The 26,532-nt window shown below is 41.0% G+C and overlaps 3 protein-coding genes across 7 annotated transcripts; 2 read left to right on the forward strand and 1 right to left on the reverse strand.

Moving 5' to 3' along the window:
- LOC112294368 (autophagy-related protein 13b) lies at positions 1-3,765 on the forward strand. Of its 2 annotated transcripts, none has more exons than XM_024544702.3 (4): positions 1-1,457; positions 2,009-2,076; positions 2,475-2,659; positions 3,102-3,765. In XM_024544702.3, exons 1-4 carry the CDS (start codon positions 140-142, stop codon positions 3,586-3,588), a joined length of 2,058 nt encoding a protein of 685 aa, XP_024400470.1. In that variant the 5' UTR covers positions 1-139; the 3' UTR covers positions 3,589-3,765. The 2 variants fall into 2 exon arrangements, with proteins under 2 accessions (XP_024400470.1, XP_090101175.1); XM_090245049.1 differs by having other exon boundaries at positions 2,545-2,659.
- Positions 3,766-5,444: 1,679 nt separating this feature from the next.
- On the forward strand, positions 5,445-18,663 carry LOC112277347 (uncharacterized). 4 transcript variants are annotated; one of them, XM_090245052.1, is made up of 28 exons: positions 5,445-6,120; positions 6,401-6,560; positions 6,868-6,960; positions 7,442-7,550; positions 8,051-8,219; positions 9,559-9,733; positions 10,158-10,295; positions 10,818-11,393; positions 11,710-11,790; positions 11,974-12,073; positions 12,416-12,573; positions 13,034-13,102; positions 13,486-13,599; positions 13,895-14,128; positions 14,233-14,280; positions 14,477-14,785; positions 15,105-15,167; positions 15,297-15,407; positions 15,783-15,866; positions 16,059-16,106; positions 16,318-16,392; positions 16,524-16,619; positions 16,762-16,842; positions 16,999-17,070; positions 17,379-17,423; positions 17,527-17,610; positions 17,859-17,962; positions 18,189-18,663. In XM_090245052.1, exons 1-28 carry the CDS (start codon positions 5,918-5,920, stop codon positions 18,286-18,288), a joined length of 3,699 nt encoding a protein of 1,232 aa, XP_090101178.1. In that variant the 5' UTR covers positions 5,445-5,917; the 3' UTR covers positions 18,289-18,663. The 4 variants fall into 4 exon arrangements, with proteins under 4 accessions (XP_090101178.1, XP_024365310.1, XP_090101177.1 ...); XM_024509542.3 differs by having other exon boundaries at positions 11,710-12,073; XM_024509555.2 differs by having other exon boundaries at positions 5,980-6,120; positions 6,879-6,960; positions 11,710-12,073.
- Positions 18,664-20,180: 1,517 nt separating this feature from the next.
- Positions 20,181-23,942, reverse strand: LOC112275875 (putative protein phosphatase 2C 57). The gene is made up of 4 exons (XM_024506585.3): positions 23,353-23,942; positions 21,932-22,099; positions 21,532-21,743; positions 20,181-21,256 (listed from the first exon to the last, which is right to left on the reverse strand). The coding sequence occupies exons 1-4, from the start codon at positions 23,611-23,613 to the stop codon at positions 20,662-20,664; spliced, it is 1,236 nt and encodes a 411-aa protein (XP_024362353.1). The 5' UTR covers positions 23,614-23,942; the 3' UTR covers positions 20,181-20,661.
- Between the last annotated feature and the right edge of the window lie 2,590 nt (positions 23,943-26,532).

Genomic DNA, 26,532 nt, shown 5'->3' on the forward strand with positions numbered 1-26,532 from the left:
GCGAGAGAGAGCGAGGGAGCGAGGAAGCGAGGAAGCGCAGTTTTGCTGCGTGAATTGGAGTTGCGGCGCTTGCCGATTACACTCCGCTGAGCTCGTGTTGAGCGTGGGTCCAGATGATAGCCAGGAGCAGTATTGAATCATGCCCATGAGCATGCAACCCAATTTCACGGGCACTCTTGTTGCTTCTTCACGCGCCGGATCAGGCCACAGTCTCCTTGTCGCTTGCCCACAAGGTGGTGGTGGTGGGACTGGTGGTGCTGCTGCGAGTGATCGACAGGCGGAATTCGAAGGCGGTGCTTGCGGTGGAATTGTAGGAGGAAGGTCACGGGAATGGGTTGGTTGTAGAGAGGATTGGTGGGGATCAGTGTTTGGTGGAGCCTTCGCAATGGCTTCGCTCGGTTCCTCGCAGACGGAGAAGGCAGAGATGGATTCCATGGTGTCGGAATGTTGTGCCAAGGCGTTGCGTGTAATTCTCGGGGCGAGGATACCTCATCGGCAGAAACAGGGCGTGAGGCGCGGAACCGGCAGAGATGGGTATGACTGTATGTACATGGTCGGAGAGGGATGGGGTGGAGGAAGCACACGGAAGGAGACCGCTAAGCTGTTCAACTTGGAGGTAGAGAGCTCCGACCATGTGCAGAAGAGTGTGGATGCGTGCATTCGGGGTGTGTGTCACGAGCCCATGGTGGTGGACATCTTTTTTCACGAGCCGACGGAGGCTATGGAGGTGCCGTCGTCGTCATCTTGTGGTAACGAGAGTTCAAACCGACGGCGCAGGTCTGATGAGTGGAGTGAATCGCCGCAGCGGGTGCCTAATTTGAGGGGGGAATCGTGGAGTGATGGTAGTGATGGCGCCATCTTTTCGCCCGCGAGGGAGGTGTCGCTGACCTTGCTTGAAAGGTGGGTTGTGAGCTATGATCAGACGAAGCAGCCGTTTGCTGAAGGGGATTCTCCCGTGGATGAGGATTTTTCAAGCTTAGGTCAAAAACGAGGATTATCACCCTCTGCTGCTCCGGCGCATAATGTTCTGGAGTTCCCTGTTGTGTATAAGAGGGTAGTGATTATGTTACGCTCTTTATATTGTTTGGCGCGCACTTTGCCCGCCTTCAGGCTGTTCAATCCCCCAAATTCTGTGTCACACAGCCCGCGGTTCTCCCTCTCATACATGGTCTCTCATGCACCTCCAGCGCTCTCGGAACAGGATAGAAGCGGGATGACAAATTGCAATTTAACCCCAATTGAGACGCAGTGGGGCAGATTGTGCATCGCCGCCATGTACAAGAATGTAATTGCTGTTTCAGCCCTGCAAGTTACCCCTCAATTTGTACCGGAGATAATCCCCAATTATCTCGACAGCCCGACAACTCAACCCTTGCGAAGAATTGACAGAGTAGGATCGTTTCCAGAATCTAGGGGACGTTCTGATGGACGGGGGACATGTGTTGCTCCTTCATCAGGTGAACGCAATACTCTTGACCTCTCTTGACGATTTATGAAACATTAAGCAGTTGGTCTCTCCCATCTTGTTTTCCTTCGGCTATTTTGGGGTCTTCTGAGACTTGGAATACGTCTTCAGGTATTCCCGCCTATGATCTTTCATATTGCCGAATCAAATCGAGCGCGTTGTGTATATATAGATGCGTTAGTTATGGTAGGCAACAAGATTCAACTACTTGCTGAATACCTCTCAACCTTTCATACCCCCTTCAAGTGCTGTCACAATCTGACAGAGCTAGCACAATGTGTGCTACTTTTGTGTTTCCAGATTACTTCGGAGAGGAATCTCATTTAGTGTCTTGTTGCCTACTATGCATGCTGATAATGGGTGTCAGGTCGGTGTTTTTCATGAATTAACCCATTATGTAAAGTTCAACTCTGTCGCTAGTCTGGTTCTAACGATTGTTTAGAACTACCTTGTCTCTGAGTCTCATTTTCGGTTGGTACAAAAACAATTATGAGGGATTTTGGAGTTCATTTTTGTGCTTATATAAGGTGTAATTCATTTCAGGTTCAGCGCCAAATTCTCCAACCTCGGTACTTGGACGACTCTACAGTTGGAGTGGGGGCATACGCAAGGTGCAGTCACCGCCTGCACCATTTACTATTTTTGCCTTCCTATGTATGATGTTTCTCTTTCCCTTCTAGTTATTTACTTGGTTTTTAAAACTCCTCACCCAGAACCCCCTCATTTCTTCCACTACTCTTCCTCCTCATCCGACACACGTGCTCTAAGTTCTCACTTTGAAACTCTTCGTCACAAAGGGATTTATGCATCTATCTTCATCTCATTATCTTCCCTACGACTCGCAATTTATTCCTATACACACTCTCTGCCTTTCCCTTCTTTTTCACCACACCCATCCCCCTTCATCTTCTCTGCATAAGGTTTTTCCCAAGAATCTTACCTCTTTTCAGTTCAGCACTGTGTCCTCATGGACGAAGAACTGATAAGGCATTTCATGTTCGGGTTCCAGATCTTCTTAGAAAAACAGGTTGCTGAGCTATCTCAGTCAGGCATTAAGCGCTTTGTGTACCGTCCTTCAGAGTTCTTACAAGGTGGCTTTAGAACCTCCAGCAAGGTTTCTATCCACAATCATGAGGACCCTGAGGAGTGTCCATTTGCAATCGACGACGGTAAAGCAGGAGACTATCGAAGCAGGTACTCCGGTTTGATCAAATGGTTGCATACTGATTGATGTGTAGCGAAGTTATAGTTCTTGTTAAACGTTGTGCTGATTAGAATACCTCTCTGACACTGCAAGCTGCATGGATTTTTTCTGGCTAATCTGATTGTGCACACAATTACACAGTGAGCGTAGTAGTTGAAGGTCTTGCCGTAGAGTAGTTGGATGGTAGTTGGTCATGATGCAAGCACTCAGGTGTGTGAGGCATGTTTCGATCTACACTAAACTGTATCGCTCCATACTGAAGGGGTTCAGAGTGTACATAGATTTTTGGTTAGACAACAAGCAACCGTACTTGTAAGTCTTGCTTTTTTTGTAGGCTCTGGTATGTTGTTGCGATAATGTTTGTAAGATCTTGTGCAACTGTGAACACTGGTGGTGTGATTATTCACTCTCCGTGTTAATTATTGTTGTCAGGGTTGGAAGTCCAGGTGTGAGGTCAAAGATTCCTGATTCGCCTGACTTCCAGGGAAACACCCCAGGGTCTGATGCTGGGGCATTAGTCAGGATTTTGTCTAGAGCACCTCCACTACGCCAGCAATGGACACAACCCGTCTTAACAGACCTTCCTGTGTCAAGAGCTGGACTTACTCCATACCATCCTGTTGCGAAATCCACTGGGATAGTCAAGAATAGTCCACCCAAGCCCAACTCTGTTGCTATACGCAACAGCATCAGGGGGCGACCTGGCGAAATTCGCCGAGCTACTAGTCTAGGAGACAATGCAGGATCAGGATTGTCGTTTGGCACCGGAAAGGTCACCTTTCCACCATCAATAGAATTCACACTCATCAAATTGAGAACCGCATCCGACGTTTTGAAAGAACTAAAGGAGTACCAAGATATACGTGACTTTTTGGTTCGTCAAAGCGAGGAATTCAGGGCCTGTACTCGAAGTTTATGACCATGTTTCTTAAAATATTTTGTAAAATCAATTATTACTAAATCTGTTGTTTCGAAAGACTAGGAATTTTTAAGATGTAAATGTAATAATATATATATATATATATATATATATATATAATTGTAGTTATAAAATTAAGTTATAAAATTAAGACTATCAAGCTATTTTGTAAGATAAGACTTGCTGAAGCCAAGCCATGGTTACAAAAAATATGTTGTTTTATAATTCAATTGTCCACGTTACAAATCTCTTCAAAATCTCTTCAAACCACCCATCTCAATATTATCCTTCTTTTGGGTTTGTGATTCTTACTCTTTGTATGAAAATCCTAAAAATAGTTGATTGAGGTATCAAACTATAGTAAAAAATAAAAAAATAAAATTTCACAAATGTCTATATGTATTCATTAATGAAAGAAGATGACATAAAACGTGATTGCATAGAGATGGAGTATCTCTTATTGTATTCACATAATAGTGTGTAAAACCAACCTCTTTTTTAGGCAAAACTTTTGCTTCTCTTCCAACTCATACCTTCCTTCTTGGATTGCCCCTAATACCTTTTGTAGAGCACGGATTGGCCATTATTTACCCACATTTGTTTATACAATCTCATTCAATTCAATCCATCAACATTGTAAAGAACATTGTATAATCTCATCTTCAATGCATGCTGTAGCAATTGGGTCAATCTCAAAGAACAATTGCAAAAAGCATCCATCAACGTTTCTTAGATCATTTGACGTCATTACTACTATAGATAAAGTATAGACAATTACAAAAGCATTTGCAACAATATTAAACTACTCCTAATTATATATTCATTGGGACACCACACAAAGTTTTCCGTAGTAAATACTTTGATATTGAAAGCCTAAAGTTGGCAAGAATGCAATTCAAGACAATGCACTTGCATATCTATTCTATAAAACACATAAAAAAGACTTGTAGTTTGTAAAAGAAGACAAGTAATTCAATTGTCAAAGTTACAAAGAAAAGAGATCAACAAAACTAAAACCTCTATCTTGTCACTCATCTAGCAAAGCATTGTAGTATCAAAAGTCAAATACAAAAACTCACTTTGAAAGAGGCATATAATTATACTACTGTCATTTTAAAAAATGAATTTAATGGCATGAAATTACACTTTTTTTGCAATTTTACAAGGCAGTTTGTCACTTTTTATTATTGAAATAATTTTGTATACAACCATATATAGTCTCACTACTGATAATATGAAAATATCTTATGCAGTTCCACTCTTATACAAAAAGAAAAATAGAAGTATTCTCTTGGAAGTAACAAAAGATTAAATTTAAAAATAAATAAAATCAGTAATGTGTTTCTACATAAGCAAATACAGATATGTATTTTTTTCATTTAAGAAAAAATCCTGTTCATCCTCCTGTAACATATAAATACTATAATTCCAAATGTCAACATAATATGAATTCAAACACATCAATAAATAAATATCATATAATTCTTCATTGTTAGAGTTTGAATAAACATAAATATATTAAATTTTTAGATAATTATATTATCATTAATTTATTGATATAATAAATAATTTAAAATTTACTGAATCACATTAGGAAAAAAAAATGAAACCAATTTACGGACAAAATTTTGTGAGGGTGTGGTGTTGCAAGGCTTACGGCATAGGGAACGCAGAAGGGAACGTGGGAGCGCGGCATGGCGCGGCACAGACAGACAGGGGGAGGGGAGAGAGAGAGAGAGAAAGAGAGAGAGAGAGAGGGGGCGCGCGCGGAGAGAGCCATCATAAACATCTTCGTCACCGCAGCCCTAAACAAATAAATACATACATACACAAATAAGTAAATAAAGCTTCGTCCTCCTCCTATTCAACCTGTAGCTCCCTCCCTCCTCTTCCTCCGTTGCCCGCCTTCGCCATACGCCTGGGCTCTTTTCCGTTTTCCCTTTCCCTGGTCCATTCCTCTTCCCCTCCTTTCTTCTGCGGGGCTGCTGTTACTCTGGGAAACCAATTCTGTGTCTGGATCGTGGTGCATTCCTTGAGAGCAATTTCAATGGTTCCAACCGCGGATGCTTTTTGGTTTAGAGTTTGGTGCCGTGAGTGAGGGCTCAGAGCAGCAGGGAATAATTTGCGGAGCCAGGGAATGGCGATGAGCGCTTGTTTCGATGGAGTGCCGACGGTGATGCTCCGGACGCAGATGATGCAGATACTTGAAGAATGAAGTACTTGCAGACATGAGGTAGGTTAGTATTTTCTGAACAAGCGATTAGGATGTGGAGAGCGTGGTGTTGAGAAGAGGGATTGGAGAGCGATTACGACGAGAAGGCAGAAGAAAATGGCGGGGATTCGGGAGCAAGCTGTGGCACTGTTAAACGAGGTTAAGATGACCGGGGAAGCCTCAGCGAAAGTGGATTTATTAAAAACTCTTATGGAGCTCGTTTTGTATCGGGATCCGTTGTCGTTGCTTCCTGAATTTGTACCGTACTTGATGGAGTTTCAGACGGAGCCCGGTAGCCCTATTCGTAAATATCTTGCAGAGTGCGTCTCACTTCCATCCTTCTACTCTCATATTTTCAATACGTGCTTAATTTGTAAGGGCCGTTTCTCTTGACACTTATGTCCGGCAGTTTTCAATGGGAAATTTTCGATTGAATCAATTGTATGATTTGGTTTAGGTTTGTTTCAAAATAAGTATTCGCACTTTGAATGTCAAGCATAAACTTCCGCACAGGTTCACAAGAAGTTTAGGGTTTAGGGTTGCCGCGCATTCCAGCCTTCTCAAAGAGGTCAAATTGGAGCTGGTGTTGTCTGTGTGCAGGATGATAGAAGGAATTGGTATGAAACATGTTGACTTCGTGCCAGTCATAGTTCCTGTTTTACTCTCACTTTTGCAAGATGCTACACCAGCAGTTGCTCGGCGGGCTATCACTAGTGGTAGCAATATATTTCGGTCTGTTCTGGAACAAGTTGCCCTTCAGGTACAGTCTGGTTCATGTTGATGTTGTCTGTCTTATATCTCACATGACCTCACAACACTCACAACCATTATGCCTATGACGTTTTTTTTACCCTTCTTTTTATTTTTACATTTTTATTACTTTTTGTCGCGTGTTCATGCACATTCAAGAAATCCCCCGCCTCCTCTTCTCCCTCTCCCTCTCTCTTTAAACATATTTGTTTATCTTCCTAATTTTTGTCTTTCAGTATGTTCAGCTGTAATGTAGTGATTAAATTAGAAAATTGGGCCAAGGATCAATGAATCTGATGGTTGTGGACTCTGCATAGGGTGTCTACAGCGGGCAGGTTGAACGGCGGCTAGTGGATTGCTGGAACTGGATGACTTGTTTTAAAGATGCCGTCTTTTCTCTAGCTTTTCAGGTAATCAGAGAGTGGAAGCTTCTGTTTGAAAGGTGTTTTTAATTGGACAGAAGAGTTGCATTATGCTCCTCTTCCTTGGTTCGTCGGGCATTTCGATACTGATTCGTTTGGACATAGCCTTTCTCTTATGGTTAGGGTGATCTCGAAACGTCCTGGAAGCACATGCAAACGAGTTTGGTTTTGAATTTATTTTAAATGTCTTGTAGATGGACTAGTTCAATTGCCAGATCATGGAGCAGAGGATGCTCATGAAACTCTTACATATCATGCTAGGAACTCGGTGAATGTTTGTATGCGAATTCGGATTGCAACTTGTGTTGTAAATTGCATTCGGAATTCAAGTTATGAATTTGGAAATTTAAGTCGTGTTTATGACCCCCTGAACATTTGCAGGAAATTCTAAAATTAGCAATAATAATTTTCAAGTTGACTCTGAATTAGCTTTCTACTAATTATCGACTACTTTCTGATGTGTTTGTAGCATGGAAACGACGGGGTACGTCTGCTGGCTCTCAAGTTCGTGGAGACAACAATTTTGCTATTTACACCTGACCCCAACGGCTTATTGCCAAACCAACAGTCTTCTGACGGTCAGCTACAGATTCATTCTTCTTCTCATGGTGTTAATGCATTTGAATGTTGTGAGGCAAGGTGGATAGTTATATAGAGGGTAACTAGGCCATTTTTGAATTGATGGATTTGATAACCTAATTGCTGCCTTGAGTTGTTATCAACGGGGTGTTCCTTATCGTGGCATTGCCATGGTTGGGTTTATTTCAACTGGAAGGTGGAGGCATAAAGAGAGCGCCGCACTGTCACTGTTGTTAGAGTTCGTTGCTTGTGATAATTAGTCTTTAGATTATTACAAAGCAATTATCACTTGTAAGTTTGTGTATCAAATTGCAGGTTGTACACTTTTTATTCTTTACGTCTTCTTTGACCACAGAAATTCCACAGAGAAATCCATGTGCAAGGTAGAAAGTATTGCTATGAGCTTCACATGGTGCTTTGTAATGTGCACATTGTGATTTTAGAAGTCACAACACTATTTCTTAGGACTCGAACTTAATGTTTTAGTTTGGTGGACCAGGTACCTCAAGAGGGTTTAATATGACATGGATAGCTGGAGGACACCCGGTCTTAGATGCGACTGTGTTGGGACAGGAGGCCAGTAAAAACCTTGGACTTCTGTTGAACCAATTACGGACTCCAGAGGCATCTACGCTTCCTTGCCTGGTTGCCATTGTAATTATTAACAGGTTAATGCCCTACACTTCCTTTTGTCTCAGTAGTCCCCGTATGCTGGGAACGGTTCTACGTAACCCGCTGGAGGAAATAAAGCTTATTTTTGAGACTTGCCGTGTGTTACGTAATGTGGGTCTATGTAGTCGTGGTCGCTGCTTGATTGGGAACATGACTAGGAGTCAGTTCGTCATGAATCTGATAGTTGTGATTGTACTGGCATCTGGTGCTCTCGACCGTACGATTCTTCCGGACTTCACAGATTTAAATCGAACTTAAAAAATTTAATTATTAGTGGACATGTCATTTAACAGCATTGGTAGTAGTGCTATCATTTACATTGGCGTGATGTTCCTATATCTTCTCAAAGTTGATGATATGATTTTGCTATGATAATGAAGAAGTTTATTGTCACATGTGTAACAATAATTATATTCTGATTCGTACATAGTATTGTGTATCCCATCTGCACATTGCACCAAGTCGTGCAATTAAAATCGTAGTGCTTCCGTGTCCGCATGATGTTGACGACATCTGGGTCCATTTTGCGAATATGATCATCATATCATACAGTCCTTAGGCCTTTATGTGGACTGCCTCATTTTCAGATTTTGTCAAATTTAGATACTATTAACCCTCTTCAAAGGTGCTCGGGCCGTTATAGGAAATTACAGTCTTCCTTTTTTGTCCAGGATAAGAGGTTCTTATGGCTTTTTGACATCCTTGCATGCAGCTTTTCGTTAGAAGTGCTGAACGGTACCTACAATGAATTTTCGTTCAGTAATCAGAAGGTTCATATCCATATTATTAGCAATATATATCTCAATCGTTGGTGGCTCCTATTTGGCCTTAATATTTTGTTTTTCTTTGGATCCATTGTGTAACGCTAATGATGTGAGAGGAAATCAAAGAAGTCTTTTTTTTCTGCTCCTTGGATGTTAAAGATGGTTAATTCTATTGAGTCGTACAGTTGAATCCCGTGCTGAAGACCTGTAACGGTTCTGAATGCTTCAGTTTTCTACCACCGTTTTCAACATTTTAAGTAGATTTAATTAATTGGTTAATTTCCCATTGTAGCGGCTTTTAATCTGTTCGGTGTTGGATTATAACCATAAGCTTTTTACTTACACAAAGCTGGTATGTCTGTCGTAGATTATTTTGAACTTTGAGAAGTTTTCCTCTTCCTTGTGATGTTTTCGTGGAGTCCGGAAATATCATGTTCCACTCTAATTTTTTATTGAAGCGTTGCGTATAGTACCGTGTCTTTATATATCTTTCTTTATATTTCTATTCTTCTTGTGTGGAATATTCTCTGCATTGGCATTGTCATCATTCTTAAATGTGGACATGATGCAGTCTGGCAGGTATTGCAAAGAAAAGGCCATCTATGTTTGGGAGAATTCTTCCAGTTTTGTTAGCCTTAGCACCAAATTGCGAGCCTATCCAGGGCAGTCAAATTGCAAGTGTTATTCACGAATTGAAAAGCGCGTTTCTTAATCTTCTGAAATCAAATCAGCCTGGTGCTCTACCGGTTAGTCTATTGTTTGTTTTCCTTACCCTTTCGCTAATTTTGGTGTTGTTTTAAGATATATCTGTTACTTCCTTTGTGAACTGGTTTTAAACTTTCCTGTTAATTTTTTCCGATTACTTTAGGCGTGTTTCCGGAAAATATTAGCTTAGATTATTAATTGCTGATCAAGATGAGCAGGGATCATCATTTGAAGCTTTATCTTGAAATGTGAATGTTTTAGTTTGTGCGTACGAATTGATTTTGTTGTCACTGGAGATTCAAGTTAGACGCAAGCAGTCCTTGAGACTGTGAGATTAATTGGAATAGAACGAAGTTGCTTGGAGGTATTTCTGTGAATGTGGCATCTCTTTATTTTATATATTTATCTCCATGGACAAATTCAATGAATAGGGACTGATGTCTGGTTTGGGAATACTATTTGCAGTGGCGAGATCGATTGGTTGCAGCTTTGAGGTCCATGAACGTGGGGGATATAGCTGATCAAACCATCAGACATCTGGAGAGGGCTGTGCGAGTCGCAGAACGAAACCGTACAGCGAAGGACACTAGAGTTTCTACTAAGGTTGGCAGCGCTGTTTTAACTGACTTTGTAGGAATGGTATTTAAAATTTTAAATCAGAAATTGGTTAAATGGTTGCATTTCTTGTCTAAGTGCGCTGGGGATAAAAGTTTCTAAGGCCTTGCTGTTGGGATTGAGTTTAAATGGGTTTTTTTGACGAGGTAATCTCCATTAGTCGTCATGTTGGTTTTATATAAGTATATTTGTTTGTTTGTGCTGTTTGTGCTGTTGAATTGAAAGTTTTCATTTTGTGAGTACTAATCGAACGCCTCTCGACTTATCACGCTTTGAAATTCACATTTGTCCTTTGATATCTGGTCGGCCTCTTTCTGGGTCGCCCTTTTATGGTGTGTCTCAAGCTGGCTGGGGACAGTGAGCAATTCAAGTCAATTGATGTGTTTGTTGAGTGATGTATTCTTAGTGTACTTATCCTGGTGCTGCAAACCCTAGCATCTTCCCGCGTTTTTGGTTCAACAATTATGTGCTGTTTACAACTCTTGGTTTTGTGCCACTTCGTTTGTTCAGGAGCGAATCTCACCATTCGTATCAACACCTCAAGTCTCTACCATCCAGGTTATTGCACCAGCACCAGTAGACATGTCACTTCGCAAGAGGTCCCTGCCTCAAGAAAACGGAAATGTGCAATCGATTGACTTCAATGAAGTTTCTGGTAAACGGTCCCGACATGATGTAGCCCCCATTACAACTCAAGGTGAAGCGACACCTGTCATTCCAAATGGGACTGGAAACGTTATGGGAAATACTGCTGCATATGGAGATCATAGCGTAGCTCCTCTTATATCAGCATTTGCAACTTTATTAGCTCAAGGAGAAAGAGGAGCTGCTTCTGTTCAGATATTGATAGAGAGTTTGACACCTGACATGCTCGCTGAAATTGTTATTGCCAATATGGTTCATCTGCCAAGCACTCCTCCTTTTACTCCAGAAGTGAATTTCGGCGCAAATTGGGGTCTAGGTCCTATTCCCCCTTCAGGTCCTCCAGAAATTCCAGTGAATCCTGTAACCAGTTTACCAATAGAGAGTGCACCTGCTCTCCAACCTTATTCATCTACTGCGGATCTTTCTCAAGATTTGCGGAAGGTATTTTCATTCAATCTCTGCCCAGCGGAATCCAACACTAGGAGCATATGACTTCTACGATAAACTGCGTGCACAGTACATGTTTGTTATCAATCGAAGATACTGGATTTTTTTCAGGACTGTCTTTAGTACAATACGACGTTGCAAATGTTGTCATTCAGCACCAAACATGTTAACGTTGTATCGCTTCCATTGTGCCTGTTCTGCTCACAGTGACACGAATATAATTTTCTGCAAGATGTTCCTCAAGGGATACGAACCTAGACGGTCTTTGCATCTAAGCAACTTACTGTGTGCATGGCATGGCTGCATTCAGGACCCTCGGCGACTGGATCCTCGACCAGCAGTGCCTTCTGACGGTGTAACTGTTTTGTTGACACCGAAATTGGAGGTCGAGGTGAATGCTGTTCCTCCGCCTGTCGCAAACGCACAAACGGGGAATTCGAATTTAGAGAATACGTTAAATGTATCAACAAATTCAAGAGATCCACGTGCTATGTTTCATGTAAATGCAAATCATAGATCAATTGGTCAATCTCATATCCAAGTAAAGCAGGAGCTGAAGCAGGAGCCACTGCAGGAGCCAAAGCAGGAGCCAATCGAACTAGAGAATCGAGTCGTCTCTGATCCATCTCTTCCCTCGTCACCACCTCCACAGTCTGGAGTATCTACTGTTCCAGGTATGATCACCTCAGTATTATTCAAGTTCTTTATCAATGATCAAGCTCTCTCTATCAACACGAACAGGTTTTAGTTGACTTGGGATAGGAACATATATAATATTCGAAGTCATTCTGTGTCGGCTCACTGTATAAAGTGAGGCTCCTCTCTCCTTGTAGCACAGAGAAGCGTTGGGTTGTTTTTGTTGTACTGATTACCGGAGATATGACATTCTTGCGACTGGTCTGCTAGATAATGTTGGATAGTGTTGGATTATTTTTGACTGTCCTTATTATTCCATTGCGTTATACTCTTCATCTGCTCATCTGATTTTTGAAACTGATCTCCCTTTCGTGTGGCAGTTCCTTCACCAGTGATTACGCTACTACCACTCTCTGCAGAACAACAAGCAGCACTGAGCACAGCTTCGTTGGTGCGGATAATGGAGAATCACAAGACCATTGCTGCAGCTGGTGGTGCAGACCTTCGAATCGCTCTACTGGCTCGGTTAGTTGCTCAGGTAGTACAGGATTGACGCCCCCTTTCTGCCAGACTCGTGGTTGTTTTTCTTTTTTTCCGATTTACATCTTATGTATCAATGGTCTTTCTTTCGCAGAATTTATTCTGGGTTTTCTTGCACTATTTTCTGGAATAATATCTTGATGTAAAATAATATTTAAAAACTACTTTCTCCCCTACCTTTTGATGATTTATTGAGCATTATCGTTTTCTTAAGTTTATTGCCACAACTTTACCAACCTGTACATGCTGAAATTTTTGTGTCACTTTTGCATTGTTTTATTCTTTGGTCCTTGAGTTATTAATTGAAAAGAGAGATTTCTTACACAATCAATGTAATGTTGATATGACATATGTGCAGGCATAAATTCTTTTATGTTTCTCATTATTCATGTTGTCTGGGTTGTCTCCTCTCAATACTTCGTTAACATGTGTTTTGATTTGATGCCATTCTCATGCAGTCATACGAAGATACCGAAGTCTTGAAGGTTTTGCAAAAGCATGTTCTAGCTGACTACCAAGCTCACAAGGTACGATGGTTAAGTACCAGAAGTTATATTCTTTCATTGCAGTCTGGTTAGTCTTCATGATGATAAATTGACTATATTTTGCATGGAAATTGTATTCTCAAATATCTTGCAAAATCCGGCGTTGATTGGAAATTGTGGAAAGTTGCTTCGTACATGGTGTAGATGAAAATGATATTCTTAAGTGCGTTACACGAGGATGCTTGCTAATTCTTACAGCGTTTGGAATAGATGTAGGTTCTGGTTTCTGTTAGCCTTAAAACAACTTAGAAAGGATACATATAGAATGGCTTGTATGAAAGTGATATGTAACTCCTCCGGAGTGTGATAGTTGTGGACGTGTGATCGGCCACTAGTTTCTCTGAATTTTCTGGCTTGGGGCGCAGGGTCACGAGTTGGTGCTACACGTACTTTACCAACTTTTCGCAGAGCATGCGTGCAGTGATGTGGAACAGCCAATGTCTACCTCACTTGCCTACGAGCAGTTTTTACTTTCACTGGTGCGTTAGCGGAACCCATCTTTGGCTGCATTAGCAGTCTCTGCAGTAGTACTTTTCTGGTAGCGCATATGTACGAGTCAGTAGAGGGACATTAGAGCGAACCAGCAGGATGTGCAAAATATGTAAAATTGAATCAATAATGGCTTTCTAATCAGTTTTAGCTGCTGCCTTCGCTATGTGATGAGATGCACATTGAATGACTTTTTTGATCACGTTCGAAACCAGTCTTTTTGATTGTGATGATTTCGAAGGATTACCACACTTATGGTCCTGGTTGTCTCTACGTGCCAACCAGGCACAAGGTTTGAGAGACAAGATTTCAGCTGGTGATAGGTCTCTAAGTCGGCTTTTAGGTGAAGCTCCTGTGGTCCCAATGAGCACACTGAAGCTTGTGGAAGAGCTTTGTAATCCACCAAGTGGAGCAGAGTCATCAAAGGGTGAGCATGTTACAGCGGGACTCACTGCTTTGTGGAGTTTGATTTTGCAACGACCACCTACACGAGACACTTGTCTAAAAATGGCTCTCAAGGTCAGACTTTTCACCCTCATTACTGTTCTTCTGTGTTTATATTTTTGGTAATTTCTTGTATTTCACTTTCTGAGAATCATTTTGACAGTGATTTGTGTTTGCAGTGTACAGTTCACGAATCAGATGACACGCGAGCGAAAGCAATTCGACTGGTATAGTTAACCTATTAACTGCTATTTCCACTATAAGTTGCTTTACAACTTGCACAAGGGTTACATCGACCATTCAAGTGTTTGTTCGTTGCTGCGAACGGTTTGGACCCTAGGTTTTAACGTCTTGAATCTTGTCTCTAAGTTTTGTCGTTTCCTTTTTGAATTCTTCTATACTAACATGCCACAATTAATGTAGGTCGCTAATAAGCTGTATCCCCTCAAATTTGTGGCGCAAAACATTGAAGATTTTGCAACTGCAAGTCTTCTTTCGGTGGTAGACCATCAATCTGGGGATACCGCAGAGAGGGATATATTGGAGGGTGACAATACTGTGAAAACCGACTTAATGAATGAGGATCAGCGAGTAGCTAATGGGGTAGCTCCAATGGACGTGGCCGGTGATGAAGGCGCACAACAACCCACTACAGCTGCGAAGAACACTGAAGTTTTGTCATTATCTGAAGCTCAACGGTGTATGTCTCTTTTTTTCGCCCTGTGTACCAAGGTGGGTCCTTCCTCTTGAAGCCTCTGTTGTAGTGGACTTTCCTCAAGTCTAGGGACTCAGAAGCTTTGAGTTTGTTGTTAGTGAGGATTTCTCCGAATTTCTTTCTTCGTACTCTATGTCCGGAACTTTGGTTAGCACAGACGTTATGTTTAAAAACATAATTTAGTAGTGGATTTGGAGTTATCTCGATACTAGTGAGGTGTATATTTTGAATTGGATTGACCTTGGTTACGAAACGTTCCTTCGCCGACTTGTGAGAACTAGCGCTTGATTATGTAATGCTATTAATCCTTGCCGCTCTGTTGTCTGACCTAAGCAGAAGCATGCACTGCTACGTCAGCTATTTCAGGTCTACGGCAGATCTTCGAAGGTGGTGAAGCAGGTGAAACTTGATTAGAATAGATTCTTCTATACGGTTCCTTTTAGTTTAATTCTTTCTGTACACGAGGCTAGTGTGTTTTCCAACTTGCTAAACGAAAAAAACGACGAGATTGAAGTTGTTTTGTCACAGGCTGTCCACAGGCACATTCCTATTTTATTCCGCACTATTGGATCTTCATCCCAGGAGCTCCTTCAGCTCATTGCTGATCCTCCTGCTGGTAGCGAGAATCTTCTTTTGCAGGTTGGAACTTATCTTGATCCTTAATCGGGGAGCCGATGTCTCACAGTATTAGCTTGCCAATTTGAACTTTCAATTAGGGATTCTAATTTTTGGCATATTCGGGAGGAGAGTCATTTGACTATCAAAACTTAGCTCTCCGTTGTATCTAGACTGACAGAGACTAATAAATATTAAACATTGAATATTAAGGTCATCTATGTAATATTTATTTCTAGCTAATCCCCGCATGACTCGTGCATGTGCACACTGTTGACATGCGGACCTTCATTACGGGTTTGATAAGACTGCAAAGAGTGCGCAGTAAATTCATATTTAGACTCGAGTACCTGCTGTCGGTGTGAGTCTTACTTCAGAACATGTCTGACTGGTTTGCAGGTACTTCATAGTCTCACGGATGGTACTGAACCTTCCGAGGAGCTGATTGCTACTGTGAAGAAGCTTTATGATGTTAAATTTCAGGTATGTCAAGTCTAAGAAACATATAAACAAAACTTTAACGAAGTTTTTTTTAATCTAGGATTGTACGCATGAGCTTTCTAGGCCTGTTCCTTCCTAGTCCAATGAAATTATGTTTATGATGCTTGCTGCTATTACGTTGACCTAGATCAGAAGGCACAAGCTGAATTGGGTTTGTTTTGTGAACTGGAACAGGATGCAACCTACCTTATACCCGTGCTTTCCTCGTTGTCCAAGGATGAGGTCTAATGTCTTTCTCAAATCTTAAATGTTTTCAATATCTGAATTGCTTGTACACTTTCACGTGGGTTAAATTCGCTAGGATAGTACATCTTCAAACGATCAGTAGATTGCAGCAGTATCCCTAATCTGAAGATCATACTTGCATCTTTTGAACGTAGTAATCAGCGACCTTACTGTCAGATTTTGAAGGTTGGTTATCCCTCGATGGCAGGTCACTCCAATATTTCCACGTTTGGTAGACTTGAGCAATGAGAAATTCCAGGCTGCCCTCGCTCGCATTTTGCAGGTATCACCATAAATTGGACAATTTGTTGGAGTCGACTGATATCGAACATTTTATCTGGTTCAGTTTAAGTTTATCTGCATGTTCCTCATTTAGTCATAGTAGTAACAATATTGCCATCCTATAATCTGCAGGGCTCCGCGCACACTGGTCCAGCCCTGACTCCAGCTGAAGTATTGATTTCTCTGCATGGTATTGATCCACACAGAGACTCTGTCCCTTTGAAGAAGGTATGTGAACTTCATTTGTTACAGCTTGATTATCTAAGAAATTGTGACCGCATTGAGTTATAATGTGCTTTTCTTACTAAGAAAAGCTAGACGCGGAGGATGCAATGCTATTCTTATCATGGTGTATGCCTGGGTGTAATAGGTCATGGATGCTTGTGCAACTTGCCTTCAACAACGTACTGTTTTCACTCAGCAAGTTCTAGCGAAGGTTTTAAATCAGCTGGTAAGTTTTGTCGTCGTGCCACATAGAGAGCTGCATTGTCTCGCAAGCTGAATATCCATGTTCAATCGAAGTCACAACTTTTTTGCATGTGAGATTTGTAAGTCTTTGGCTTTGTAGCTGACGTTTATTATGATACTATGTGAAATTGGTGTATAGGTAGAGCAAACACCATTGCCATTGCTATTTATGCGAACAGTAATTCAAGCTGTTCATTCCTTCCCATCTCTGGTTTTTATCGAAACCCACTGATTTGCTCTCATTTTGTTGATATTCGCTCATTCATTTGCTACTGGTCATCTCCCAACTGCCCTGCGATGAATTCATTAAAGGACGTGAATCATTTGCATTTGATTCACATGCTTCTGGTGGTCTAATGCTTTACAGTTTTTTATTTAGCACAAATTTGTGAAATTATATTGTTTGCATTATTATAACATTCAGGGAAAATCCCCTGTTCAATTTCTGAATGAAATACACGTAGTGAATGAGCAATTCTTCTATTCTGGCTCATTTAAATAAGATTTTGTGTGATGCAGGAAAGTTTTGTCATGGAAATTTTGTCTCGGTTAGTTAGTAAGCAGGTATGGTGTTTGATCTTTCCTTATCTTTGAAATTTGACTTTTCTCTGTTGTTTTCAAATTTCTAATTCTTTGATTGATCCATGCTAACTAATTCGTTGTGCAGATATGGAAACTACCAAAGTTGTGGACGGGATTTCTCAAGTGTGCTCATCAAACGAAGCCAAAGTCTTTTCATGTCTTGTTGCAGGTGATTTTCTGGTCAGCTTAATTATAGTTCATTACTGTTATCACATCAAGAGCTGAAAAATTAGGAGATATTACTGTTTGACATTGGTTTTCTGCTACTTGGGCACTTCTGCACGAAATTCAAAATTTTCATCTCTGGATGCGTGGTATCTAAGTGATTTTTTAATTGTCTCGGAGCCGTCCTCACCTTCTTGACTGGTGTAAATGAAGTTCAGTTTCTAAGTATTAAAGTTGACTTCGATTGTTCAGTTGCCTACTGCTCAGTTGGAAGATGCACTCAAGGGTTTCCCTAGTTTGAAGGAGCCACTTGCTGCTCATGCCGATCAACCAAGTGTTCGGCCCACTGTTCCCCGGTACGGAGCGTACTCGTAATAAGAGATTTTTTTTAGTTAACAATGAAAAAGTAATTTTCAGGAGAATTTTCTTGTATGTAAGTGAATTTAATCTCGAGTCAATTATCAGTAGATGCTCTGAAATGACAAACGGGAAATCGTAAATCGTAACGTTTCATGGTGTCGGCAGAAGCAGTTTCTTTCCAAGTGTTATTTTGGATCTAACTGTTTGAATTGATTCGTGCAGGTCGTCTCTGGTTCTCTTAGGTCTCTGTCAGGATACTCCTGCAGCCTCCAATTCCACTTCTGCTGGTCAGGAATCGAACACAGAAGTCTCTAAACAATGAGAACATCTTTGATTTGCTCATCATCTGAAGACTAAACCTCCTGAACGGACGAATGTATGGAGTGCATCCAATGTATTGGAACATGTAATGTTGAAGAATCAAATAAACATGAGTTCTCTCAAACAGAACTCGTTTGGCAGGCGCAATCCAGATCTGTTTCAGAGCCTAAGAAAATTCCAAAAGAGACTTGGCTTCTTTGGAAGCTCTGGGCTTTAGTTTGTGCACTCTAGAATTAGATTAATCTGTCGAGCCACTTGTAAGTGGAAGGTTATGCAAGGGGATACGAAATTTTGTAGGGAAAAGAAAATTATCACCTTGTCTCATATTCCCAAAAACAAATTCAAGTTTTTCTTTAAATACGATTCTCTACTGAAACATCCTCTGAAGAACTGGAAACAGTACAGAAAATAGTTTGGTGACACTATCATTGAATGCTAAATTGTATGGGTGTATAATTGCAAGATATCACTTTTATCATGTATTTTTATGACTTAAAAACATGAAAGAACTAGGTCAAGTTTCACTAAAGCGATTAAAGAATTACACTTGTGTTAAAATTTTACTTTTAATTTCTGTAAACTGGTTGATAATTATCATATTAAGTGAAGTAGTTCAGCATATTATTACATTGATCGCACCATGATATGATTAGCTAGAAGGAGAAGGTTCAGAATATTGTAAAGAATACAGTGCATAGTCCGTGTAAATTCAATGAATTCTTTTTCATAATAGCTTCTTATTTCCAACTAATTAAAAAGGAATAGTAAAATAAAAAGAAATTAATTGTGTTATGCAAAAACCTTCCTCAGCCGCAAATAAATTTCATCAATACTATTGGGATCGAAATTTCTCACTAATTCTGAGAAGAGTGTACGTGAAAATTTCACATAAATGAAATCAGCCGAACACATGCACATATCGAACTTGCTTTCTCTTTTTCACTTTGAACAGATTTAGCCATTATTTACAACTATCCTTGCAAAGCGTAGTTGTGCGTCATTCAAGGGCAGTGGGTTGTTGGAAAAATTCATAATGACTAATGCAACGGTAAGCTAATTCATTGATAGTAGTGAAGAAATTGAAAAATTCGAACAAATTTGAAACCAAGTGGGAAGGTTTGAAAACTATGCGATAAAAACCAAATTATTTTGCAATGACTACACATAACTTTACACACATACAGATGAACTCTGACAAATAAACATTGGACAAATATTGCATACAGTGCAAATGAGAGTAATCTTCTGATTAAGTACATTGAATTGGTCTGGGTCCAACTGTTACAAAATAGAAAATGATTGACATACAACTAAAAACTGCTCTGTTAAATATGTGATTCCGAAAATTTTATGAACAAGAATAAACTTTAGCGCAACCTGTGGTACAAAATAATAATCAATGAGCAAAACTCACTTAGCATTCTATTTTGGCCTTCGAGGTGCCTAAATAATACTTTGACCATGCTGTATACCCCATGTTTCAAGTAGAGTATCTCATGGGTGCCCACAATGTCTTGATTAATGATTCAAATGGTTTATTCTTGATATTCTTTGCCAACATTGGACAGTGTAATAGATGCTCTATGGTAACGCATTCTTCTAGAATTACATCTTCCAACCAAGTTTGACTGTAATTAACATATTTAGAGGGCAAATACAGATAGCAGGATCATTCTTTCTCGTGGTCATTATGCGAATACTATCCTCAAATCAATTTGTTTAATTATTTTTGATGGGCCGTCCATGGCAGCTTTCACCAGCGTAGCAGTCAAGAAAATGTAGATTCGATATCTTCTTGGAAATTAAAAGTGTAACTGGAATCTAAGTCAGTTGGATAGAACGATGACAGAGGGAAGAACGGATCCAATGCACACTTGGGTACTCAAAAAAACATAGGGTTGAATTGGGTATCTCTTTCAGATATCCAACTGCAGCAACGATAGACTACCGATAAATTCGTTGGTCCCACGTGGTTATCGTCACCCTTACGCAAAGACCAAATAATCTCAATTCTGAGCACATCAAAGTGCAGGAGAGCAATGCTTGAATGCTCGTCCCTTGGAATTGGGGACAATGTCTTGTTCACTGGCAGAAGGAGAACCAGTGACCCTAATAAGCTGCTCAGAGTTTCAACTATCCTGCTGCGCCGATATAACACATCTAGCCTAATCTCAACTGTAACCGAAAAGTGAAAGCCTATCAGTACTGTAGTTGTTTACAGCCTTTATTTCATAAACTTCCTACCCGAAGATACTTGTCTATTGCATAGTTACTAATATCCTCAATATTTCTAACTCTACGATTGTGGAACATTCTCTTCATCATCACCTTGTTGGAATCCTACAGCACACTCCTTAGTGCAGTGAAAATCTCTTCAAACAACGCAGCTGCGTTCAGTGGCAGAAGCTTGGGGGATATCAACGTCCTTCATTACAGTACAAAGTTTCTGAAAGCAGAATTTTCTAACGGTGGTCCTTCTTTCAAGCACAAGCGGCGGAGGGGCATCAGCCTTAAAACAAATGACAATGACAGTTACATTATCCTGTGAATTCCTCTTCAAGGCCTCTTCAACAAGCTCCTTCGAACAAAGTTCTGGATCGTTGTGACGCTGCAACTGCTTCCGAGCAAATGAAATAGCATTCTCGTTGGAAAACACATCCCACAATCCATCACATCCCATGAGAAGGAACTCGTCATCTTCGGAGAGAACCAATGACTGAATGTCCGGTACTGCACTCAAAGGCCCCTTCCCTCCAACTTCTTTAAGGCCCTTCATGTGCCAATCTCCGATAGCTCTTGCAACTGTTAATTGTTCATTAATATAGCCATCGATCACATAACCCCCTGCAGATTCAATACGAGACCTTTCCCAGGCAGCACTTGGAACATGATCTCTGGACATAGGCACGGCCCGCCCCTTTCGACACAGTACTGCTCGACAATCACCAGCATTGGCAACAAGCAAGTTTCTGCAATGCCAGCCAAGAACACCCAGCTGTAAGTGTTTACTAATTCCCAGTTGCTGCGAAGAATGTTCCCTGTAATACCCTACCAAAACTTGAAACAATAAATAAAATAATTCAGTATATACGAAACTAAGGCTAAGAAAATCAACTAATAAAATTTAATCAACTGAAACAAGACCCAGGCTGCATTACAGTCACTACACTACGATACACTACTTATAGTATCAGATGCCATATAGGTACATACAAAGCGTACTACTAAGTATGTATGTACTAACCTTCCCTGTAGAAGTGCTGTCAAGACAGTTGTCCCCGAAGAGAGGCTCTTATTCAGTCTGCAAGCTTCTAAAAACTCTTTGTCCAATTCCAAGTATGCATTCTTAACAGCATCCTCCACAGAAGAAGAGAAGGATGCATCTCTCAGAATAAATGGCAGCAAGTGTTCTTTGACGTAACATGCTGCAGATTCACCATCATGCCCGTCAAAGACCTGAAACAGATTGCCCACATCAACGATTCAACTTCAAATCTTCTAACTATTTTTTGGTCACGGTGCATATTTTTAAAAAAACTACAAAACCAAACTGGTGAAGTTTCATGAGAGTATAATTACAGTGCATACATACATAGAGCCTCTATGAGCAGGTCATGTACCACACTAATGACCCAAATACCTACCCCATAGAAGGCGCCTCGACAACCCAGAGTTTCCTCCAAGTCATCTACACACAAATGCGCGTCTTCCATAAATCGCCTAAGTCCTTTCTCTGCACAACCTCCAGATCGATACTCTGGAACATACTCTGGAACAATATAAATAGGCACTTCATCTGGATTTCCTTCCATCTGCACGCAACCAGACTTTGCGTTAAGAATGTGGAGCGTGGTGGAAACTAAATTTCAGTAAATAATGAGATCGTATTAAAAGTCAAACGGATCGACTACATAGAGAACCTACAGAAACATTTGACATCATGTGGGTGTTCACTGATTCCACTGAACTTGTGTAAGCTACGAAGAACAAAAAATGAACATGAAAACAGCTACTACATGCAAAGACTCCAACCACCACACTTCAACAGAATGTTTGGAGGATAACTTCGAGAAACCCTGTTACAGAAATAATCTCCATACAATAATTTTTTAAACAGATATTGAATTAAACTAACACACAGAACAAATCAATAGAGAGACAGAGTAGTAAAACCTAAACCTAACTTGACTGGAGGCAAAACAAAAACACCAGGAAATAGTTTGAAGCTCTGCAATTAAATCGGCACTATGGGCAATTTAAAGAATGCGACAACGAATCCATCAACATTGAATGACTACTCAGGGTAGCAGAAAACCGGTGCTTCAGTCGTGTATGCACGACTAAGGAGAAATTACATACAGGCACTACTCTGTGAGAGGCGATCAGAATACCCAACCGACCCATAGAATTTACATTCAGCGTAATCTCAAAGCAATCTACGAAAATCTGGCCTTAAATCTAAAGCGAATTATTGCAGTGGATCTTAAATACAGCTGCATGAACCCTTCACTCAGAAACGACAGTATATGACTTGCTGGAATGAAGAATCCTTCTCAAGGAGCAAACTATATGTCGTGCTTCCTGAAAGACATATAACCTAACTTCGCAATGCTCTTAAAATGGGAAGATCCATATCAAAATAATAATTAGAGGGTTATACATAACTGCAAACTGGACAAGAAGGATTAAAAACTTTGCAATTTTTTAATTTTAAAAATTCACTCGCTCATACACAATTAAGCAAAGGATTTACGATTTCATCACAAGACTTAAAGGCCTATAGCACAAGAGGGTGACAATCACAGAGCAGACAGAGAAAAGAAGAATGAAAAAATGAAAAAAAAAAAAAAAAAAAAAAAAAAAAAAACTAATAAGATGCACATCCTTCAAACTGAAATAAAGCTTGTGCCGTTACTTTGAGTATGCGTCAATCGGTCCAGAAAAAAAAGAAAAAAAAAGAAAAAAAAAGAAAACTTACAACACTGCTTTAGTGAACAAGCTACAAAATACTGGCCACTCTAATTGAAAAGATCCCAACCCTAGAAGCAGCTATACGGCATAATACCTTCTCTGCGCTTGTTGAAGGGTATGCCATGGGTTCAGTCTTATTGCTGCAAGACTCCGAAATGGGAGCCAAAGTGATTGAATGATTTGCAGTCAAGCTGCAGCCATTCGCTTCAGCCATCAGTTTGGCTTCCACCTCTGCTACGACATAGACAATGTTATCCCCAGCAATCCCATCCTCTTTGGGGTTGAAAGCAACAGGGGCTTTGCTTACTCCATCTAAAATGCTCACAGGATGCGCGACTTCGGTACCCACCGCCATACTGGATGCGTCTATTAAGCATGTACCCACCTTTCCTCTGGTTGTATTCCAAAACAAACTCCTCTATCCTTAAAGCTTGATCTCCCTCGCTCCTATCCCTGTACTTGTCAAACTCGTTTTCTCACAGAAGATACCAATAGCTCACCCTCAAAAGAAAACTTGCGGCTGACTGACACAACCTTATAACACCACCAGAGGATAACTCTCTCTCTCTCTCTCTCTCTCGCTTTCTCTCTCTCTCCTGACAAACTTCGCAACTTCAGAAGACAGCCGTCCCACTAGTGTCTCTATAGATAAATGATCTGTAAATCCCGAAACCCACGTGCAACTTGCAAAACAATACCCTTCGAATCATGAGACGTATGTATATCATCACCCCGCAGACTACCGAGAATACACGCTGCTTCGTCGCCCTTTCTTGCAGACCACTCAAAAACCGTTTGCAACAGATTACGTCATAAAGTTCCAACACAAATCTAATCACCTCTTTCTCTCTTCTTCCTTCGGACCACACCATGCTCCTGCGCTTCACATACGACAGCAACTAGACGCACGACCAACTATCCAACTCCTCGCAGCACTCGTCCCAGAGGACCGTCCCAAAGACCCCACGAGGCCAGGCACTTGCACCAACACACCCACGCGTAAAAACGGCGCGATGCATGAACAATGAGTCATCGTGGAGACAGCAGAAGCGAACGACGGAAGGAGGGGAGGAAACAGTGCGAGTGGAGAAAAAACGGCGTTGGGAACAACCGACACAGCCTTCGAAGACGACGAGGTAACAACACGGCTTCACGCTCAAGTACGTCCAAGCCCGAAAAGAGGGGAGAATTTTTACACCCAATTCGTCAGAATGAACACGAGTGGGTAAAATTCCAGCCACACAAGAAAGTGGGGCGAAGATAGATTTTGTCCGGGTGGGTGGATGGGAAGATTGCAATCCACGCTCAATCAAACCCTGCAGCAGACAACAACAGCATAGGCACAGGATCGAGCCACACGACAAGGTAATCTCGCATCATCCCCTCCCCCACCTCGATTCCCTACCGCGGTGGCCGTCTTCTTCTTACTTGTGCTCCTCCCTTCCTCCCATCTTCGTCGCGCGTGAGCCTTGCGCCATAAGTGATGGCTGCCGCTTCTCGCCGCGACGCTGCTTTCGGCACCTCTGTAACGGCGACGGCGACGGCGACACGGTCTTGGGATGCGCTTGCGTGTGGACGCTCGCAGTCACCGCGGTCCTTGGATACTGCGGCTTTCGTGACTCTTGCTTGTCACTTTTTGCTGTTTCACTTTGCAGCTTCTGTGGTTTTCGATGCTTTGACTGCTGACTTTGTGTTTCTGGGGGCATTTTCAACATACTCCCGGAACACTTCCTTACTTCCTTGCTTCGTTGCTTCCACATTGACTTCCTGCTGGTTTGGTGGAGAATAGGTGTCCTATTATATTACTCTCTGTTGTTTGACCTGTTTTGTATTGAGTGTGGGTTTTTTGACTCCACATTCTGATCACCCGCACTCATTTGCTCCTTGTTTTGGAGCTGCTTCACTGTTGCAAATTGATCACATGAAGTACTCACAAGAATAGTAGTTTTATACAAGGATCCGAACTTAAGTGATGTGATCAATGGGTTGCTTGAGTAAATGGAACGAAATATTTGCGTGTTTGAACAAAGAGATGAGAAATTGATGATTCATTTTTAAAACCAAGAGTGACTCATTTGAGATACAATTATATATTATAGGCAATGGATGTGGGTGTGGAAATTTTAATTCAGCATAATAGAAGAACCGTTTAGATTCAGCAAACAAAATTGAGGTACACCTTTGACTACGTATTCCTCCATTTTTGGTATATGATAGCCAGTATGTGCAATTGATCACAATGATTAGAATGTGCCTTTAAGCAAAAGGAACCAAAGTCGTAGTTCTTGATTTATCGAAATCGTGACATTGAAATTATGGAGTAATATATGTATTTGCAATAAGCTACGTTGCAATGATCAAAATCTCAGAATTAATGCAAAAAAGGTAATTGAAACATCTTTTTTATTTATTTATTTTATTTTACTGTCGTGTAAATCATGGAATGACAATATTTATTTATTTGTGGGATTTAGCCTTTGTTTATCACCAAGATGAAAAAAGCATTTGATCATAAAATGTGGTCAAATTGATTCTTCTTCTTGTCATTGGCATGATAAACTTGAAAGCCCTAGTTTCAGAATTAGTGAAGTTGTTTCCAGGGAGCGGAGATGATGGAGAGGAGAATTCTTCTGCGCATGGTGAAGAAGGGGCATAATATACACCGAAAATTCGCAAAGATCATTCTCGAATTTGATTAACATAACATAGAGCATGGCGTTTAGTCCTTGCCTTCATCCTACGCATCCCCTCTCAGTGTAGCGAGAGCATATCAGACGAGGAAACCAGGTGCTCGCATTTTAAGCAAGCAGAAACTGCTATCTGCAATGACAGTTAACAACAACTATCTCATTATTCGAGGAGGCTCTGCTTGAGGACGAGAAAGCTTGGCTCATACGGCGATTTGGTATCTGTCAAACCAGAGCCTCAAAAGTTGAGGCATGAGCAAGATGAGGCAATTACAAATAGGAAATGATACTCAATTCCATTCCAAGACTGTGATTGTCCTGAGAAGGAAGTAGGCCCTCCCTGTGAAAAGACGGGGATACAATAAATATCTCCCCCATCTAAGTGGCGGAAAATCAAAATTGTTGAGTCACTAGATTGCAGCATGAAAAGACCTGATTTAGAGCTGAAGCACAAGTCACAGCACTTTTACTGATAATCAACGGAATTTGCGATCGGTGGAGGAGATGACGAATGTTGTTTCAGAATCATTCTCAGGTGGTGGCGTCAGAAGTGCCTCAGCAGAGTCTGCATTGAAAGAAGTGACTGC

Source organism: Physcomitrium patens, chromosome 2 (assembly GCF_059467195.1).
Source record: "Physcomitrium patens ecotype Gransden chromosome 2, ASM5946719v1, whole genome shotgun sequence".
Lineage (NCBI taxonomy): Eukaryota > Viridiplantae > Streptophyta > Bryopsida > Funariales > Funariaceae > Physcomitrium > Physcomitrium patens.